Genomic DNA, 21380 nt, shown 5'->3' on the forward strand with positions numbered 1-21380 from the left:
AAGATACTTAGAAGTATCCAAATCCTTTACCTGAGAGTTGATCCTCGTCATTTTGGGATAGTAGGGATGCATCAGAGTCCCTTGGAGAAATGTGTCTTCTCCAGAAACCTGTCAGTAGAGACTTTAAATTGAAAGACACTTCTTATCCTGAAAAGGATTTACACAATCTATCTAGAGTTAGATAAAAAGATCTAGACAGAGTTAGAAGAAAGAGCCATACAAAGTTATTTGCTTTTACAAGAGTTTATTTAGTAACTGTTCCAAGAACCTAGATGACCTATACTTTAAGTAATAAGGTTAGTACAAAGAGGTTTGCAACATGTGTGAACAGGCAGAAGCTGGACAAGATCTGAAACCCTGGGGTTATGAAGACATGGTAATAACAGGTGCTGTTGCAAAGAGCTTACAGTTTGAAATGTAACAAGTAACAGGCAAGTGAGGTAAACTATTGAGTTGAGAGAGGAAAATAGGTTAACAAAAATAAATAGCATCCTTTATCCTGAACTCTAATGAATACAGATTGCAGCAAGTTCCTTAGAAGTGACCTTTTCCAGGTCTGTCTCAGTGAATTCTTTATTCATATATATATACTTCTAAGACAGTATTACTGGCTTCAGCTTCTAAGCATATACTTCTAGCTGATGTGTTTAAGATTATAAATGGAATCAAAAAATCACAGAAAAAGAAAATTGTCAAAATTATTTTAGCTGCTTTGAACACATTACTCCCCCCCTTTAAAAAAAAGTTCTGAAAAGAAAGTATATTAAGCCAGCTTAATTACCCTTTAGATCTTGCTAGAAATCACAAAATAAAAATAATAGGCTGCACTCATCCTGAGGGCATATAATAGAAAAGTCATATGTTTGACCTACTATTAGTGTTTAGATATGCTCCCAAAGGAACAGGTTTTATTTCTTTAAAGAAAACACAGGATTGTTGTGGTACATATCATACACCCCTGGGCCCTGAACTGTAAGAAATTAGCTTTTCCAGCATGAGAGCTGGGTAGTAAGAAGTGATGTGGATAGATAATATTTCTGGATAGAGCAGATGCAAAGCAGTGTGCCCATGATACTGAACATGATATTCCTGATATTGAACAGATGTCGTGCTCCTTTGGTACTGCCTAGAACTTTGTAAGAACCATGGCTGGTTCTGTCTGCAGATTAAAATGTATTCTGAGGCTAAACTTTGAGAACATGCAGCCTGACAGGTGAGCATCTTCTGGCATTGGCATCATCGAGCTAAAGGTACCACCATTTCTGTTAGGCCCAGTGGAGTGTAATAATAAATTCATGTCACAAGATGGAGCTTCAAGCCAGCTGTAATGGCATCTCCACACACTTATGGTGTGGCTTTTGTTTTTGTTTTTAATAGGAGCAGCAATTTCATAGCATATTTAAAATTTATTTTAGGAAATACACAGTATCCAATTAATTAGTTTAATTACGGTTAAGGATTTATGGAATGAAATTATAAGAATGCACTTCCCTGAATACATTCACACTAAGGATATAAAGAAAAAGCAATTTAAAAGCATTTGCGGTGAACAATGGATGGGCCAGCTTCATCATATTCCTGTTTGCTGATCCACATCTGCTGGAAAGTAGAGAGGGAAGCAAGGATAGAGCCTCCAATCCAGACTGAGTACTTGCGTTCAGGAGGAGCAATGATCTGTTCAAGAAATAAAACATTAAGTATGTCTGTCTACTGTGAATAAAATACATTTTTATACAAAAATATTAAAGCAGTGATCTGTGGTATTAAAAAACCACTGCACCTATGTGCTAGTGCTATCCATTGCTGCAAGCAGCAAAGTTTAGAATTTGTTATATAAATCTATACCCTCAAATTCTCTGCCTGACTCAACCCTCAATGCCCCCTCTCCCTGGTGCACTCATGTACTCCTGAGCATATATGACAAAAGGGGAGAGAATTGCTCTGGAAACATAATGACAGTCTAGGTGGGCTTGAAAAAAATCAATGACCTATGGAGCACTCCTTTTGGTATAGCTGATAAAATGTTTGTAAAGCAAAAAACAGAAGACTTGAAGCAGCAGAACAAAGATTAGTTTGTCAGGTTCTCTTTCAAACTTGTAAGCCAAAGACAAAACCAGAATTTCCTCTCTCCCACATCCATTGGACTAGAAGGGCTGAAGATGCTCACATACAGCCCCAGAGGAACATTTGTATTCCTGGGTTCATGCTGTTCTTTGGCCACATTAGGACATTTGACTGAAATCAACATGAACAAGGAAATGAGAGAAAGCTCTCTTTTTCCAGCACCAAAGTTACCAGTTGGTGATAATTTGCTAGGTACTCCAGATGTGATTCAGAATGTGTTAAAAGCACTCATGTTTCATTAGATCTTTGAGGACTTTGTACATGCCAGCTCATATAATCTACAAAGACTGCACCATACATACCTTGATCTTCATGGTGCTAGGAGCCAGGGCAGTTATTTCCTTCTGCATCCTGTCTGCAATACCTGGGTACATTGTGGTGCCTCCAGACAGCACATTGTTGGCATAAAGATCCTTTCTGATGTCTATGTCACATTTCATGATGCTGTTGTAAGTGGTTTCATGAATGCCAGCAGACTCCATGCCTGGGGAAGGTACAGAAGAACGCTGAGGAAGCAACTCCATACAGAGATTTAAAATTGTTAATGCAGAACTGACATGCTGTTTGGTGATTCTTTGGAGGACATCAGTCTCAGAGCTTTGGAAATCTGGAAAGTCATTTTGCAGTTGCCTAAATTATTTGCTTAAGAGTTCCTTCATGTACAGCCCTCCTCTCCCCCTTACACACAACAAGTCCTCCTAAAAAAGAAAGTTGGGGGTGTGGAATAGCAAAGTTTCCACTATGCTTCTGCAGGCATTCTCAATTGTCCTAAGAATTCCTTATATGGTCTTGGAATAATTTGTTCTCTTTTTTTTCCTTTTTTTTTTCCTTTTCAAATTAAGTCAACTCAGATGCAGAACAGTCAAAATATGTCCTAATACCTCTAGGCATGCAACTGCTTTATCTCTGAGTTGAAATTCTGCCTATTGGCAGAACTGACACTGGATTTTTGTGAGACCTAGTTGCAAATCTGCCTTCATGGATGTTGATTAGCGTGGCATCATCTTGACTTTGCTCCGAAAAGGCAATGAACCATGGATTCGGGATTTGGAGCAGTCTTTTGCAAAAATAAAAGTAGGTCTTGCTGCCTGCATGCCCCTCCCACCTCTTCCCACTCCTGGCAAGCACATTCAAACATACAAAATGGTACAGGCCCAATGCCAGAAGGCAGGAATAAACATTGTGGGTTTATTTTGGGAAAGCATTTTGGCTAATTGTTTAATGTGAAGTTCTTCCCACCACATTAATAGACCTGTGCTAAAAGACTGTTTTATAATGGGTGCTAGGACACATGCATAGCTGTGGGTGAGTCAGTAATGGAGCACAAGCAAAAGGAAATAGGGACTTGGTATTTCTGTACTGTTTACCAAGGCAGAACAGTCACTGAACCCACCAATGAAAGAAGGCTGGAAGAGGGTCTCTGGGCACCGAAAGCGTTCATTCCCAATGGTGATCACCTGACCATCAGGAAGCTCGTAGCTTTTTTCCAGAGACGAGGAAGATGCAGCAGTGGCCATCTCATTTTCAAAGTCCAGGGCCACGTAACAGAGCTTTTCCTTGATGTCACGGACGATTTCACGCTCCGCTGTAAGGAGGATTCAATCTTCAAAATGGCATTCAGGAAGGACCCAGACACGTTGACTGCTTGCTCCCTTTCACCCTCCAACACCCTCCCTGTATTTTAAACAAGTCCTCTGCTAGCTTTTCAAGGGGCTTTCATGTGGGAGACCTTCCCATGCCTATTCAACCACTGAACAAGGCTCTGTTTCGACGTGTCCTTACCAGTGGTGACGAAGGAGTAGCCGCGCTCTGTCAGGATTTTCATGAGGTAGTCGGTGAGGTCGCGGCCAGCCAGGTCCAGGCGCATGATGGCGTGTGGCAGGGCGTAGCCCTCGTAGATGGGCACGTTGTGGGTGACGCCGTCCCCAGAGTCAAGCACGATCCCTTTGGGAGGGTAACACACGGATCATCGCCATCATCCCCATGGAACCATTGCAAACACCTGTGCCACGTTCCCCTGGGGCTTACCTGTGGTACGTCCAGAGGCATAGAGGGACAGAACGGCTTGAATAGCTACATACATGGCTGGCACGTTGAACGTCTCGAACATGATCTGAAATGCAATTAAAATAATTGTCTTTACACTAGAGGGTTTAGCTTAGTTGAAGCAATTTACTGAAAGAGAGGTAGAATGCAAGATGTTGATATTTCTCTATGCTTGGTAAAAGCAAGAAAGGAAAATACAAAATCTAAATCCAAAACTATTTGTCCTGTAAGGTATCTCCCTGTATTTGGCCTGTATTTTTATCATATTAATATAGCCATATGCACGTATTAAAGATAATTTCATAATGGGCCTGGGTATAAAAACAGATTAAAATGACAAAGTTTGGACAGACTGGAGTGCTCACATTCAACATGGATACAGTGATTTTCTAAACTATAGGTAATAATATGTAAATATGACAGGTGGTCACTGTGTGCTTTCCATCTTCCATAACTGAGAGAGACAGACTGCTGGACAGCACGACTAACTGGAAGGATGACATTCACATCCTGTTGAATGGAAAGGTTGGACTATGCCATGGCTTTAGTGTGGCTCACCTGTGTCATTTTCTCACGGTTGGCTTTGGGATTCAGGGGTGCTTCAGTCAGCAGAGTTGGGTGCTCCTCAGGTGCAACCCGGAGCTCATTATAGAAAGAATGGTGCCAGATCTGAGGATAGTGAGAGAAGCCAAGAGAAATAAAGAAAACCATCAGTCAGCAGCTCAGCATCACTTCCAGACACGTGCTGAGATCCAGCACTCTGCTTCAGCTCTAGATACAGGCTGGTGATGTTTCTCATGCAGTTGTTCTTACTGCCTCCACAGAGACTACCAGAACAACTGTAGAAAGAAAAGCACCATCCTCAGGCTTTACTTCTGTAATATATGACTTACTTTAAGGACACATAAGGAAAATGAATACTGTACTCTTACAAGAGAAAAGACAGCACAGGACACACTTGGTTCCAGCAATGCTATTTCAATAGTGACTGAAAGGGAAACAGTTCCAGAACAACTCAGAGAACATACACAGAGTTCAACAGATAATGGGTCCCTTGACAGTTTCCTCTTTTGGTTTGTACAGGCCAGCCCAAGAAGTCAAGAAAAGAAATGAAGATAAATAGTTTGTGAGGCTGAAAGTCAACTTGTGTTTATCACCTCCACATTACTTGTTCCTACAAATTGTAAAAATTTGAGGCCAAATGAGGCAGTGGGGAGGTTAATACACTGATAAGAAGTAAAACAACCAGAGATTTCAGTCTGAAGGCCAAGAAGTCTTTCCTAAGCTTGTTTTCAAGCTGGTGGTCATTGGGGACTGGTTGATATGTTTGGCATCTAAAAGATTTTGCTTTCAAGCAAATTCTACAATACTGAGAGTCAAGTGCTGGGTGACTCCACACACTTCCAGTGTGTTGTGTTGTCCAGACCGTTCCGAATAACAAGTTTTTCCTTGAACCATACTGGGTAGCATGACACTTTCATCTAAAATTTAGTGGATATTCTGCAAATATTTGGTTCAAATAGTTCTGTTTAGCAGTAGTACACATTGACTTTTCACAGCTGAAATACCTTCTCCATGTCGTCCCAGTTTGTAATGATGCCGTGCTCTATGGGGTATTTCAGGGTTAGGATTCCTCTCTTGCTTTGAGCCTCATCACCCACATAGCTGTCTTTTTGACCCATACCAACCATCACACCCTATAAAATAATACAAATTGTGTTAGTCTCTCAGAGAATAGTGTCATAAAGTAGACAGAACATCAGCTGTGAAACAAATCCAGTTGCCAGTTATACTAGTTACAACATAGTTTACTAATACTAACAAATGGAGTATTATGTGTTGCTCTTAAATTGCCAAAATTAAATATTTCATTATTAAATCTGTGGAGTTCATATTTCCACTACAGTTGAGTAAACAGAAAAAGTACAATATTAAATGTATCAAGATAAAGTGGGAAAACTGAGTTGGTTTATGTTTGTTATTATTTAGGGATGAACAGTCTGCTAAATGATAATAAAGTGGAGTAAAAGCAGAAAGTGATATTGTGCCATCTAAAGGTCAAGATCGAGTGATACACAATTTACATTTCCCAAAGCTTCAGTTTCAACATTTTTTAATCCTCTATTTGAATGCCATAATACTGTGATTAGGGATGGACAAATTAAATCTACTGTGTGGACTTCTTTACAGATATTTTCGTGGATCCAGTAGAAATTATTAAAAGAACAGAAGCTGAAAACTACTCTGGATATATGCTAGTCTCTATGTTAAAATCAGAAATATTGAAAGAAAAATAGAATATAGTAGGATCCTTTAAGTGCATAATACTCCTATCAGAACTTAGTCATTAGAGAATCCAAACCTTGGCATCTCTAAATCCATGTCTTAAAAACAGGCATCCCAGATTTGCAATTTTTAATGGAATGATCCATCCTAAATGATCAGGAAAGAAAGGTTCTAGAAATCTGTATTTGTTTCCCCTGTAACTATATGGCTTGGTTTTGAGCCATTATTATCATTTCCACTAGCTACAGATGATGGCATTTGCATGCACTTTTCAATTTATGGTAATTCCCAGAGGCATCAATTAGCCCTCCAGTCCTAGTTTCTGTATTGAAAGGCAGGTATTTCTCCAATCCTGGAGAACTTAAAATGGATTTGCTGGGTACATAAAGTCTGCATCTGGCAAAGAGCTTGCCTCTTTCCACCAGGGCCTTGGATGACATAGAAGCAATTAGGTGGATCTGTTAATTACCTGGATTATTTTGTTGTGACCTAGACAAGCTGCTCTAATTCATGCTTATGGTGATCTGTCTCATAAACTCTCTATAATTAACAGCTCAGAAAATAAATGTGTTCTGCAAACTATTAAAATATAGTGGAGTGCATCATATACTCAAATGTAAACCTTGAAGCTAAGGAAACTCAGCTCTTAGACAGGTACCCATTTCTGGTACAGCTTAATGAATAAAGCCAGAAAGGTTATGAGAAAGCCAAATGAAAACTTCTGCTTCCTCCTTTAGTCTTCTGCACATCACCTATTATCAGCTTTAAGGGCAGTCAGAATTTACAGATCTTCCCGTGTGGGGCTTATTTGGATTTTGAGTTGGGTTTCTTTAACCTAGTTTTACTCACCAAGTTCTCTGGGTGATTCAAAATTAAGGGGAAGGGAAAAGATGGCATAGAAGGCAGTGAAACATTTAAAAGGATTCCTTTACAAGGCATGAGACCTCCCTTGATTCAGAGGGGAGTGTGCTGCTGTAGTCATTTTGCCTGGAAATACCGTGTTACACAGATGATCCCGGGCTGGACTGGCCCCAGACACAGATGGCCCTGGCTGAAGAGCTGGGGACAGGGCAGCAAAGCCTTCTACAAGCCCAGTAAGGAACAACCAAAGTAGTTCATCACCTGGTGCCTGGGACGACCCACAATGGAGGGGAAAACTGCTCTTGGAGCATCGTCTCCAGCAAAGCCGGCTTTACAGAGCCCTGACCCATTGTCACAGACAAGGGCAGTGCTGTCCTCTTCCTCACACATCTTCTACAGCAGTGCCCGTGGCCTTCCAGACAGAAAAGAGCCCTGTGAAAACGGCAGGGAAGAATTAAATCAAAACCAAAATCACGCTCAGGTAGCAGAGCCACCCTGGCCACCAGAACCTGCAAGGAGGGGAACGGCCCCGGCTGGGAATCACAAGGACTGCAGGGCTTCCTTCTGAAAGCATGAGAGCTATCAACCATGCCTGGGTGCACTAGAGATTATCCAGGGAATTCCAGAGGAGACTTCCAGCCCTGAGGCACGGGCAGAGAGATCAGGGAGCAGCAAATGTTGGTCTAAATTTGGTCTCAGAAATCCACGGCTGGGGGAGGGAGATAAAAGAGAACTCGGGACTGACAGCTGCAAAAACAAAGATTCATTTGCATTGAATTCAGCACAACTTCTCCTGCTTTTCTATCATCCTGACAAAATCCTGACCATGTGGATAGCTGTTAAAAGGTAAGAGCACTTCAACTTCCCATTCTAGTCTTGGGTTTCCCAAAAACTATCTATATTAAATGCTATACATGTACCAGGGGTGTTTTCCTGATGCAGGTATTAATCCACTGATGAAAATGGCCAATTAAGTTTACATTTGACCTTTTAAAAAGGTAGAAATTTTTCAAATAAAAAATGGGAATAAAAAGAAGCAAGTCTTATCCAGTTCTCCCCTAAAGAGTCAGAAAAATAAACCCACCAGAGACAGTATGTGTTTTAAAACAGGCCATAACATCTATCATCATTTCAAAGCAGCTAATAAACTACATTTGTAGAGTGACAGAACAATTTATGTTGGCTCCTTGGCTCAGTAAAAAGAAACTGGTTTTTTCCTCTGGCAACAGGAAGATAATATGAGTAATAAAAATGCTTTGAAGGCATGTATTGCAGTCAATTACAGAAACAAGCACTGAATACCAGGACTCAAGAAGAACTATTTGCTCACAATTTATAGCGTGGTAGGGAATCATTTGGCCCACTCCAAGCCTGGGCTTCCATGCAGAGTTCAACAAATTGCAGTGTGTTAGCAGCTAAGGGAGACAGCTGTCATCCACGGACCAGCTGGCTCCACATGCAGCCTCCAAAACCTTCTGCTGCAGGAATACTGGAAGTGCAGGCAGAAATGAGAATGGGCTCAGCAAGAGCCATGGCCAATGAGCAAGGGAGGCCACAATCTGTTAAACCTCTACAGTGGATGGAACAGGCACAGACAATTCTCCCAAATGCCTCATTTGAGATCTTCTGCCTTTCCCCAGCCAGGCAGCCACGAGACATTGCTGCAGCCCTGCTCCTGCAGGCTGTGTGGGCAGAGCTCCCAGGAGAAGACAAGGATTGGGAATTCCTAACTTTGTATTCCAGATATTTTATCATTATAACTGTGGAAGGAAAGTAAGTTGCATTTTTTTCACTTAATAAACTCCTTAGGCTCTTTATATTAAAAATGTACTGAATGGAGTACAACTGTTATCTAACATGAATGAACAGGCTGGTTTGGACAAACCATTTCCTAATTAGGAAATATGCTTTTCAGCCGTCTGTTTTTGGAACAGCGTTTGAGGTCAGGGGGGTTGCTCAAACCAATGCAGCTCATGCAATGCCAAAAATCACTTGGGGGAGGGAAGAAGGGGGCAGGAGAGGCTACATTTCTGAGCTTAGTGGACTCTAAATGAAAACCATATTTAGTAATAAAGCACAAAAAGTTGAAAAATCAGACAGAGGGCTCTGCTACCAACAGCTCAGGACTGCCATGGCAGGCAGTAGCAAGATCTTAGAGCAAATGTCACTGAGTGCTGTGGAAGAAAGGAAATTTTTCTCCCAATAAACAGTCTTTAGCCTCTTTCTTCTCCCTGTGTTACATGCAAATATAATCAATCACCTCCCCAACCTCCACAATAAATTATAAAGAGAACTCCAGCTCCACAAGTGCTGCGTGTAGCCTGTTTGTTAATGAATGTTTGGCATTTACAGAACAGTAGTTTCATATGCATAGAAACAAGGATGAATACACATGCATCCTCAGTTTATCCTATTAGACACTGCTGATTTGCATACTTCCAGCTCTTCCTGCAGTCACATTCCACGAAACACTCTTTCACCTCACACTTGATTTAAAGCACTAAAGCAAATCTCCTAAGAAATACTACTACACACCCCACCAGGAACTCTGTCCCAAACTAACACCCCAATGTCACACAGGCTCATTTAAACCAGAGTATATCTGCAATTCCAGCAGTGGCATTACACAAACCATTTCTTTATACAGATGCTGAAGTGCTGGTAGAATCAGTTAAATTATTAGAGCAGAAAGAACTTTTCCTTTCAGAATATAAAATAAAGACACGTCAGTATAGACACTACAAGCATTTTTTCAACTCAATTCTAATAAGTCTTTTAAGCAAATTACAGCGCAGCAGTACATCCTCCTGAACAGCTTCCACTTGACATTATTTAACTGAAATCCTCCAGCAACCTGTAAATCATGCATTGGTTCCGTGCCACTTACCCCGACAGCGCTTGGCTGAGGATGGCTGCTCTGGGGTGGTACACTCTGTATCTGAAACCCCAGAGGTTTTATAGCCCCTTCAGCTCTTCTCCTCCCACCAGCCTCCCAAACAAGGAGCAGAGACAGACAGAGACAGAGCTGAAGTCTCTAACAAAACCATATAGGGACCTTAATACAAAAAACTCTAATCTGGGTGGCCACAGGTCCTGGGTCTCTTCCACTGCATTCCAGTGTAGAGCTCATGAAACAGGAGGAGACTTTCAGCTGTGTAAGGTAAACACTTTTAAACTTCAGGAGAGTTGCTAAAATCCAGAGAGAGTGTGCCCACAATAGACATCCTCTGGCAGGAGGATCATGTGTTCCAACAAGAGAGGTCCAGGACTCCACAGTAACATCCAAGAAGCAGAATGAGAAATTGGAAGAGCAGTCATTTATAACAGGGAAAATCTTTTTAAACAAGCACCTTGCTGTCACTGAAGATTTTGATAAAAAACAATGAATAAATATTTTTGGCCAGCTAAACAGCTGCTCAATTTTTCTACAAAGTCTCTTTAAAAGCTTATAATTTTGCTTGTATAAGAAATATTGCCCACAGGCTTAAGGGTAGTAAAAAAGTACCAGCTGTTGTACAAGACTCACAGAGAAGTCCTTGAAGGTTGTGAAAATGTTCGGTAAAAGATTGTTATGATCCTCTCTGCTCTGTGATGGGTTAGAATCCATTCTGTTTCTTTGAAAGCTTATTTTCCAGCTCCAGGTTCTGCAGGCCAAATTTACCCTAGAGCTGCTCCATTGATGCCCACAAATCTAGACTGTCAGAAACTCACATCCCAAATTGTTCATAAAAAGTTGTTGAATTTTATAACCCCAGCTATCTTTTTCATTGAACACACTTTTAGCAAACAAAGGAACAGTTCTCACTGTACAAGTTATTTTCAGCACAGGCCTGGATTTCTACAGCTGTAGCCAACTGTTGTGTGGACAGATTAATTCTGGTGAAGCAGCCCTTTCACAGCCAACAAGGTTTTGTCATTAAGTTTGTACAACAGACAAGAAACAGCATCTCTTAACTCCAATACTGAAACTTACAAATTCAAAAGTTCTCCAAGCACACAAGCCAAGAGAGATGTGATAATCTAAGCAGATTCTTGCTTTGCAAGTCATGTTACAACAGGGAGAGGCACCAGGCCTTTGTTATGGAGTGCTTGCTGCCTGAGTAGCTTTCATGCAAGAAAACTTCCCAGAAACCACAGTTAAAGTTTTTTGATGTGAAAATGTAAGGAATAAGCTACTACCCGAGATATTAAATAGGCAGAATTATGGATTGAACACCAAAAGGAATTTAACTTTTAAGGAAAGGAACTTCTAAGGAATGTAACTGCTTTGGAGAGTCAGAAACAGAAGCTAGCAAGTGCTGGAACGTGAGCCATGCAAAAGCTATTTGTTATTTCACTTCCATCACCAGGGCAAAAGACAGAGATACTAAAAAGAAAAAAAAAAGGGAAGAAAAAGAAAAAGGGGAAGAAAAAGGGAAAGAAAAATGGAAAGAAAATGAAAATACCCATTGTGGTAAGCAACCCAAAACTGAGGATCTTAACAGGCCCTTTTTTGCACATCCCCAACTGACATTCAAAGGACAGCCAAAACCAAATTCTTAGTTTTTAAACAACACTCAACAACATAGCTGAGAAAACTTGCATACCTCATACAGAACATATGGTATTAGATCAGGGAACCTTGGTCAAGGGGAAGGGGAATTTCACAGAGCAGAACCCTTCAATGCAATATCATGTCTGATTTCAATACAAACACAATTACCTTCTAGATCAGAAGAAACACACTCCAAGGTTTTCAGAAACATCATCCTTGAATACCTAGACTGGGACAAAGATTTAAAAGAATCCCAACTTTCTGCCTTACTGAGCAGAAGTTCACAATCCCAAAAAAACTTGGTGGTGATTGCACTGTGGCAAGTACAGCACAAGTGAGATGGCAGAGCCAAGTAAACAAGCTGGCACATTGTCCAAGCAGAGCTGGCACATCATCCACACTGCTCCCTGGCACAGCCAGAAATACAGGCAAGAGTTTCCTACCTCTGGGAACATAAAGGAGACAGTGGCCACGCAGATACCAGAGACTGGACCTCTGTTAAGCTCCATCAAGATTCCTGTAACCTTATCCTAGTGTAATTACTGCTGGTGGCAGTGGTGGCAGGAGCAGCCCTTGGCTGCATTCAGGAATGGTTATCTGGGTGGGGATCACACATCACCCTCCCTGCCATGGGCACAGGGGATTTCAGGGTGCTCATGAAAAAGATAGAGCTGACAGATACAGAGCCTCACTCAGAGCAGGCAGGTGTTGACATGGGGATACAGAGTAAACACCAGATCTTTGGAAGGAGCTGCCCTGTGAAGGATATTAGTTAGAGGCAGGCACAGGCAGGCTAGAAGAGGCTGACTGAGCAGTAGAGAATGAATTCACTGCAAGAGCACAGGGAAAATGCAGAGGTGCTTCCCAGCCACGCAATCAAGAGCAGTGCTCAGCAGGCAGCTTTTCTCTGCAGTGGGACACTATGGAAAATGCCAGGGCAGGAAGGAAGGAAGGCAAACTGGTGAACTATACAAGGAAATTAGGTCAGTCCAGCTCCAGGGACATTATAGAATAAAAGAATTTCTTTTCTTTTTAGTGGCTCCATGCTGAAGTTATGATCACAAAAATATTTCTATACATAAAAGCTCATGTGAAAAAAATGGCATTAGTAGGTTACACCTTTCTTCTGAGTAACTTAGGTCATTGCCAGAGGGGCAAAGGGGAGAGGGAAGAATGAACTCGGCATGAGACATGAATGAGAACCTCAAAAGGATTGCATAGAAAAAGTCTGAGAATCAAGCCTAGATGCTGGGGATCAAACCCTCCTCTGCAGCTCTGGGCAAATAAGAGCTCATCTGAAATATATCTATATATATGGAGTGGGGCTTTGGGTTTTTTTGTTTTTCAAGAAAAAGAACAAAACACCATTCCTGAAAGTAGTTTAGCTTTCCCACTGGAGGCCACTTCCAACACCAGCTTCTGCTGCCTTTCAGTCCTTATCCCACTCATTTGTACAGAAACTGCACAGCAGAATTTGCCTGGTGTTCCCAAGAAGAACCCCAAGATTCTTCTTTCCTCTTTATTTCCATAGCCAAAACCTGTGGTTTTTATTTAACTCCCCTGAGAACTTCTCAGGTCTTCCATGCTAAACCCTTTTACAGTCTGCATCACAAGAGTATGTCTGGAGCACAACCACAGAAAGAAAAAGAAGAGGAAAAACTAATTTTGCCCCTCTCTTCAGTATAATTTCCCCTGATCTCTTTATAAAGATCCCAGCAAAGCTCCAACGCACATTGGGTACTCTCCTGTTGATTTCCAGCATCTTTCCACGTGTCAGTAGAAATTTAGCTACACCTTCCTTAAGCTCCTTCTTTTCAGTAACTGTGGATTGGACACAAAGTGTGCCTGGGACCCCAGAGCAGCAGGGGCTGCAGATCCCCCCGTGCCAAGGAAATGGGCTCCTGCTGGCCCCAAGAGTGCCAGCTCAGAGGCCCAGCACCAGGGGGTTGATGCCATACTTTTTTGGTAAGGGAGGACAGAAGCTGCAGGCTTATCCCAGTCTATAGAAGAATGTGAATAAAGTAATCTCTTTGCTTTACTTTATAAGGGAAAACAACTTCTGAGATGTGTGTGGAGACCTTCCTGCCTCCATCCAATTGGCTGTTTAGGAATGAGGCTCTGCTAAATATGTCTCTGGCTCCCTTTTATTTGGGGATTCCTTTCATCTTCGTAACATTAGCAGAATCTCTAAATGTTTTGGTTTGTCTGGCTTCAGGCCCTCTCCTCTATCTCATTGATAGGCTTTACACATCCCCACCCCCTATTTTGAGAAAGACAGGAATAAATAAGCTTTAGGGAGCAGAAAGTCACTAACAACCTGATTCATTGCAGCTGTCACACAGTAAGCATCTGTAAAGTGTCAGATTAACCATAAACTGTCAGACCCATAGATTAGCTTTCTCTGTGATTGTCAGGCTCCTGCTCTGGTCCCTTTCTAATAACTAAGACAAAATTGTTCTAATCATTTTCAAATATGGCAGTTTTCAACCTTCAAAATTTGGAAAATAGTTTTGCCTGTGCTCTTCAAGAGCTAGAGGAGAGACAGTGTTTGCCATCTGGGCCTCTTAAGTAGGCTGATAAAGAATGTTAATTCACAACCTTCCTTCATCTTCTTAACAAGGTATCTTCCTCTGGTAATGTGGTAAAATTATCCTTCATTCAAAATCAAAGGAACATGTTCAAAGCAAAAATGAGATAATGTCTCCCCCATCATCCTTCTTAGCTAAATAAACAGCACATCAGCACAAGTCCTGCTGGGTCAGGCTGATATCCGTATAGCTCAGTATCCTGCGTCTGAGATTTCCTGAGAGCAGATGCTTGGAAAGAAATGGGACACCTACACTTCCTATATCCTCTCTCCTTCCTTATGTAAGGATTGTATATGTAAGAAGGATTTCTTGAGACAGGAGTATGTACCCATATCCTCATGCATAATAGATGCAGATATATTTCCTATTTTCCCTCCATAAATTTGACTAATTTAAATACATAGTTTTGAATGCCCTTCAAGAGTTTGTTTTTTTTTTTAATAGAAATAAACTCTGCATTTTGTCTGCAAGGCATCTCCTGTAGCTCACAATTTAACTGGTGTAGACATCCCTAATATTACAAGGAAAGCAACAAATATAACAGAAAGATATTCAAAGCAACGCTGTGCATACAAGTGCTGCAAATCCAGCAGAGATGCTGGGTCAGCCCTCAGGCCACGGCAGAGCTCTGCCCCACTGCGTGCAAACTCTCAGCAGCCCCTCAGTAGCTGGGTCACAGCTGGTACTGACATAACTGCCCAAAATCACACTGCAGGTAAGGCCTCACAATAATGTTACATTGGAGCATCTCTCAAGAGCCACATTCCCCATGATGATTAGAACCTCTGCAGCAACAAGCTATCCCAACTTGCCAAAATGTAAATGACATCTTCCCAGCCCATCACTGTGGCAAACAAGTGCTGTACTTCCAGGGAAGTCACCCTACACAGCCTGTGTGGGACAGGGAGGGCCAGGGGCCCTTCCTCCAAAAACTTCCCAGGCTCAACAAGGTCACCGCTTTCACTAGCACATTTAATAATCTGCTGTAGTGCCAGAGTTTCACTTTTTGGCTCTAGATGATGCAAATTGTGGAGTCACTCACCACAAGTGCCACCAAGGTGGAACCAGCCTCTCCCAAAGGCCTAGCCCTGGTCTCCATCTCTTGCTCCTGGCACTGGGTTTAGAGCATTTGGAGTTTAAGTGTCACTGTAGGGCAGGACAAGAAGATGTGGCCGCACTGCAACTTCCTTGTCTTCTGTATGAGTCACTCAGCACAACCTACAAACAGCTGAGAGCACAGCTGAACTTCTTTTTTTTTTAAACTTCACAAGAACCACTAAATAACAGTGAAGGAATGAGCGTTAAGTGGCAATAAACCAAAGAATGTACAAAATATACAAGGGGAATTCTATCACCTTTGTGACTAAAGTGAACACATACTTTTAATAAAAAGGATAAAAAGGAAACTTACTTTTGGATTTGGCATGCTATTATATGAAAGTGTGTGCTGTTATATGCAAAAAGTAAAAAGTAATGTGGCAAATGCAGTCATATTGAATACATGTGCATTTTCTGTATCAGAAAAAAGAAGTCAGAAGTCAATTTGAAAGTTTGCAAAAACTGTTTGGGGCTTTTTTGATTTCAACTCCACTGCAAGAGGATGTTAAAAGAGCCATCAATAAAGCTGGGCATGGACATTGCAGCAGGCAGGAATAGCCTGCATCCACACAGGTGTTACAAATAGGCCAAAGTGCCTCCAGAAAAATCAACGCTTACTTTCATTAGCCCTTAAAAATGATTGTGGGGTTTTCCCCAGGAAGAAAGGCAGTTTAACAAAAATTTCAAGTATGTAATGACAAGAAGTAGTTAATTACAAACATGCCACATGAACACACCACTCAAAGTCAACCTATCACAGCTGCCAATACACAATTCAAACAACAAAAATAAAAGGAGAAAATATAATAAACATTGAGAATAAGGCTGTGTAAAAATGAATTCTTGTAAATTTTTTTGAGGAATATTATAAACATAGTTGTAAAAGCCCTCTAAACCCCTTTACATTCTAAAACATTAAAAAAACCAAACAACTGCAAATCCAATATATACAGAGTAGCATGAGAGCTGCCTCTGAAGCCTTACAGCACAACAGTGCAGGGAAATCTCTGCTGAGTGGGTGGAATTCTGTGGGACCAGCACTGGCTGCACACTTTAATGCCTTTATCAGTGATCTGAACAATAACATAAGTTACAGAAAAAAGTCACAGATAAAATCTGTGTGAGCACTTATGTATTTTGATAACTTGCTACAACCTACATTACAGATCTAAGATAAAACAGACTTCTCTCCAACAGAATCCTGTTCATAATAGGAGAATTATTTATAACAGGAGAATATTATAGAATAGTGAATTGTTCAATAATTTCATTGGTTTTCTGAAAGTGTAAAAGCATTTTCCAATCAAACTTAGGGTTTTCTTTTCCTCTTCCACTAAATGTGTTTTACATGCCCAGCTTTATCTGATTGCTCAAATTCCCTTACAGGCCAAAGAGCAAAATTTTGTTCCTTTCCTTTTATGACTGTAAGGAAGACTTAGATACATAATTCTGAAACAAACATAACCATCCTCCTGAAACATGGAAAAACTCAGAATTCTCTAAAGCTTTTCCTCATTCCAGCCCATTTCAGGACCAATTATTGCACCACTGGTCTCAAGGGGGATGCAAATTGTCAGGACTCAGGTCTGGCCTGCTAGTGGGAGATTTCTGCAAACTCAACTGCTTTTTGGTCCATTTCTGTTCTTCTTGCAAGCCAGTAACATCACTAAAAAAAGACAAGTCTCAGAATTACAGTTTCTACCATGCTGCCAGTCCTGTAAGTACTTCCCAAGTTTCCCTTTCTTTCAGTTCCTTGCTAGCAACTTGTTGAAGGCATAGTAACTCCTTTCACTGCTGCAGAACACTGCTGTACAAGCATCCTGAAAATGCCTGGATAGTTTCCACATCAGGATACCAGAACTATGTACAACTCTTCCAGCTTCCTAATTAAAGCCTGTTACTCACTGCATTGTATTCAGCTGTCTCTGGGAATTAATTTAGAAGGTCAAAGCTCAGACCTCTTCAATATAATATAAATCATTTCCCTGCATGCTGATTGCTCTGCACTGCACAGCATGGACACATTGTTTAATACCAGGAGAAAAGGATGCAATTAGCAGATCTTCAGCACAAACACATCCCCCTTTCTGAATGGCATTTAAATAAAGCAGTGTTGCTATAACATTTTATTGCATTAAAGACTGAACACCACTCAAACTGCAAATGTGTGAGGCCTTCTAGGAAAAGGGGCTGGAAGGAGCAGGGCACAACCACACTTGGGAAAAAGGGCTAACATCTGTGTTCTTTTGCTCTGCATACAATACAAGCTACTGTTTTCATGAGGGCTAAACCTTCCCTATCACCTTGCTTTTAAAAACTTACTATCCTTTAGTAACTTTGCCAGATCCTGTTTACCATGTGGGCCCCCTGAAGAGAAAACCAGGTGGGGTTTGTACCAGGTCACTCAGGAATAGTGGGGCAGTGGCTGTGAGGACAAGCAATAAGCTCCATGTGCCAACAGCCTTGCACTGCACCAAGCTGTGACACTGCAGGCTCTGCCATGCGCCCAGTGCAGCACAGACCCTGCTGCCCCTGCAGGGAGCTGAGGGAGAAGGGGCTGGTGGCCAGCCCTGCCTCCCCATGAGAGGCAAATCCCAGGTATTCATATAATATATTTTCAATATGCTTTATGCACAGCTAGTGAAATCTTAGCTTCAAACAAGGCAATATCAAAATGACCATTGATCTCAAAAAAAAAAAAAAAAAAAAAACACACTAAAAAATCATGACTCTCTGAAGTGAATAAATGAAAGATGAGAATTCAGTCCAAAACCTCTACTTCCAGAAGGTAAGACCATTTCCCTACACTGATAGAAAAGGCATGTGACTTCCTCCTCATTTCCCACATGAAACTGAGGAGCTGCTCTCATCTCAGCTGGCTGCCTCCAGGCAGAGAGGTTTCTGAGAATCCCCAGGCTGGGAGAGACTGTATGGGAAACCTGTGCCTTTCAGAGCCATGGCTGCACTGCCACCAGGCTCTGCTGCCCATCCCAGGGAAGCAGAAATGCATGTTCTGCTGCCCATCCCTCTGCAGTCCCTCATCCCATTCCTGCCTCTGAGCTGGCTGACAGCAGGAGAGACAAGTACTGTGCAGTAGGGAAAGGATGCCTCTTTCAAAATACTGGCCTCCAAGAAGTATTTGAGAATTTATTCAGCTGAAAAATAACACTGATGTCTTATCTGGGAATTGAACAGACTGCTTCAGACAGCTACCACCACTGCATTCCTTCTGGTTATGACCACCCTTAGAGATGCACAGCTATTTAAGCACAGCATTTAATTCCTGATGAGAACCACCAGCAGAAAACAATCCACTGCATTCTGACAGAAATATAAATCAGTCTGTACTACATACTCAATCCATCTGCTACAGCTCACAAAACCTTACTATGCAGTGGGCTGTGCAGCTGAATAGAGAAAATATGACTCACTCCTGTAGCTTCAGCAACTAGCCAGGCCTCTCTCCTGTTTGTGCAAATGTGTGGTACAAGTGGGGGAGTTGGTGAAGGCAGGGATAACCCCCTGACCTCCAGCTTTGTTCCTAGCACAACAGCCCCTCTCTACCAGGATCTAGCTGTTGCAGAGCAGCTTCACCTGAAGCACAAGTGCTGCTGAGAAGCACACAGCCATGCCCAGGAGACAAACACCCAGAGTGAGGTCACTGCATGCTGCTCTGGCTCTGGTGTCACAGTGGATGCCAAGCTGCATCGATGTTAGTGGGAGGGATAAGGCTTTTCACATCACTCTTGCATCTTCCCCACCCCCCAAGGAATTTCAAAGGTTAAGTGATATCAAAAGAAACCAAAACAAGAACGTTTGGAGTCTCAGCCACAAGAGACTGCTTTTATCTAAGCCTGCCAGTCTCACTTGTCAGATGATACCCCAGAAAGAGAAGCATGACAGAGCAAAGCAAAACAGTGGAACTGAATTCCAAACTTGTAATATTTCTTACAATATCAGAAACCACAGCATGCTAAGACCCTTTAAAATGTTTCCTTTAGCTTCTCCTCCTCACAACCACATATAATAAAATTTCTTTTCTTTAAAATTGTAAGGAAAACTTCCTTGAAGGGTGGCTCAGCATCACTTACTCTACATGGGAAATGAAGCCATCAGGTGCACCTGTTTAGGCCATCTTCAGATTAAAGGTCAAAAGCAGAACTAAAATCTCCTTTTATTCACATTTACCTTTTAACTCCAGACATTTCTTTATAGATTTTTTCCTCTTTCATCCTTAGCACAAGGATTCAGCCTTGGGTTTATCTCACAAATGGAAGAAACCCACAAATTAAATCAGCGGTGCTCTGTCCAGGCAGCACCTGAAGGGAAAAGGTTTGAACACTTCCTCACTCACCTCTGAAGAACATTTAGCATCCCTAGCACATTATCTCCAAAACTTTTACAGTTGATCTGTTACACATTTGACAGCATTTGCTGTACAGCAAGCTTTGAAAGTATAAAGCTTAATCTTTGTAATAGCATCTTCAAAAAACAACTAAGACCAATTTGCTTGAAAATAAAGAGAAAATATCACCAGCCAGCTTCTGAAACAAAGCTGCCTGCTGCTTAATCTGGATGGATACAGAGCTCTGCAAAACAATTAAAAAGATGCATTTACAATCTATGAAGTCACAAAGTCAAATTTTATGTCAGTCCATGTAATGTGCAAAATATTTGGAAAATAATGCAGCATTTAGAATCTCAGCATTCCCTTGTACAGTGCACAAACAGAGGACTGGGACAGGATGGTCCCATGTCTGAAATAAAGTCAATAACCAACCCTAAGACAGAAACACATCTACATTTATGGTAAGGTTATGGTGATTGGCTGTAGGAGCCACCAGGCATCCAGCCAATTTGCTTTTCCAGTCTAAGGAAATGCTCAGTTTGTTTGAAAAATGCTTTTTTTTTTTTTCCCTGCTGTGAAGAATGCATTGACGTCATCAAACTGGGTCTGTTGAACAAAAGCATGGACCCAGGGTAGTGTCAGGAAGTTAAATTATGAGAAAAAGGACACATATCTGTTTTGATATTCTTAAAGAATGGCAGGGTTTATGGCCAGTTCTCCTGTATCTCCTTCTCCAGAGGAGAACTGCTAGAGGACACAAGTTACTTGCTGTGAGTTTCAGTTTCCACTCTGTTTTGTTCCAGGCTGGGCTTTTGTTTCCATTCTGTTTTCTTGCTAGTGTGGGTTTTTTCAGATAAACAGTAGCATCTCTGGCTCCACAGGCGAGTATATCAGGTCACTGTTACTTTTAAAAGGAGTACACTGCATGCCAGAACACCCTGATCTGTGATTTGATGCAACACCAGGCAGCACCCTTATGAAAAATCCCCACAGGGTCTTCATAAACCCCTCTGGTCACACCCTGCTCTCCCTCTTCTGTGCTGGCATGTCAGCTTCTCCACACACAGACCAGGGTGTCAGGGCAAACAAAGTGCTTCACTACCACATCACGTTACAAAGAGCCTTTCACTGCACCACAAAACCAGGGGATTGGAAGTAGTGGTTCACAGTGGTTTATGAACAAAGGGTGTCAGAATCTGGCCACACCGCACTGCAACAAATAGCCATATTTACAGTGGTTACAGATCTTCTCTGGTCTGTGAGACCATAAGGCAAAGGGTGCAGCAAGGTCACTGTTTCAATGTTTAACAGAAGATCTGGAAAACAATACAAGTGTCATAAAACTGTCCTGGCCAAGAGCTCATTATTTAAATACTGATGCCACTCTAATGATTTCCCAATAGTGTTAGCTGATGTTTGTGACATAAGTCACATCACTGAAGAGGTTTGAATCGAAGATGAAGGAGATATCATCGAACTGCATGAGTAATGGATC

At 41.6% G+C, this 21380-nt stretch overlaps 1 protein-coding gene across 1 annotated transcript; it reads right to left on the reverse strand.

Annotated features, from left to right (window-relative positions):
• Positions 1-224: 224 nt before the first annotated feature.
• Positions 225-10235, reverse strand: ACTA2 (actin alpha 2, smooth muscle). The gene is made up of 9 exons (XM_058810621.1): positions 10205-10235; positions 7579-7749; positions 5739-5867; positions 4729-4839; positions 4153-4237; positions 3907-4068; positions 3518-3709; positions 2427-2608; positions 225-1674 (listed from the first exon to the last, which is right to left on the reverse strand). The coding sequence occupies exons 2-9, from the start codon at positions 7705-7707 to the stop codon at positions 1531-1533; spliced, it is 1134 nt and encodes a 377-aa protein (XP_058666604.1). The 5' UTR covers positions 7708-7749; positions 10205-10235; the 3' UTR covers positions 225-1530.
• Positions 10236-21380: the final 11145 nt, after the last annotated feature.

This window comes from Ammospiza caudacuta, chromosome 9, assembly GCF_027887145.1.
Source record: "Ammospiza caudacuta isolate bAmmCau1 chromosome 9, bAmmCau1.pri, whole genome shotgun sequence".
Classification (NCBI taxonomy): domain Eukaryota; kingdom Metazoa; phylum Chordata; class Aves; order Passeriformes; family Passerellidae; genus Ammospiza; species Ammospiza caudacuta.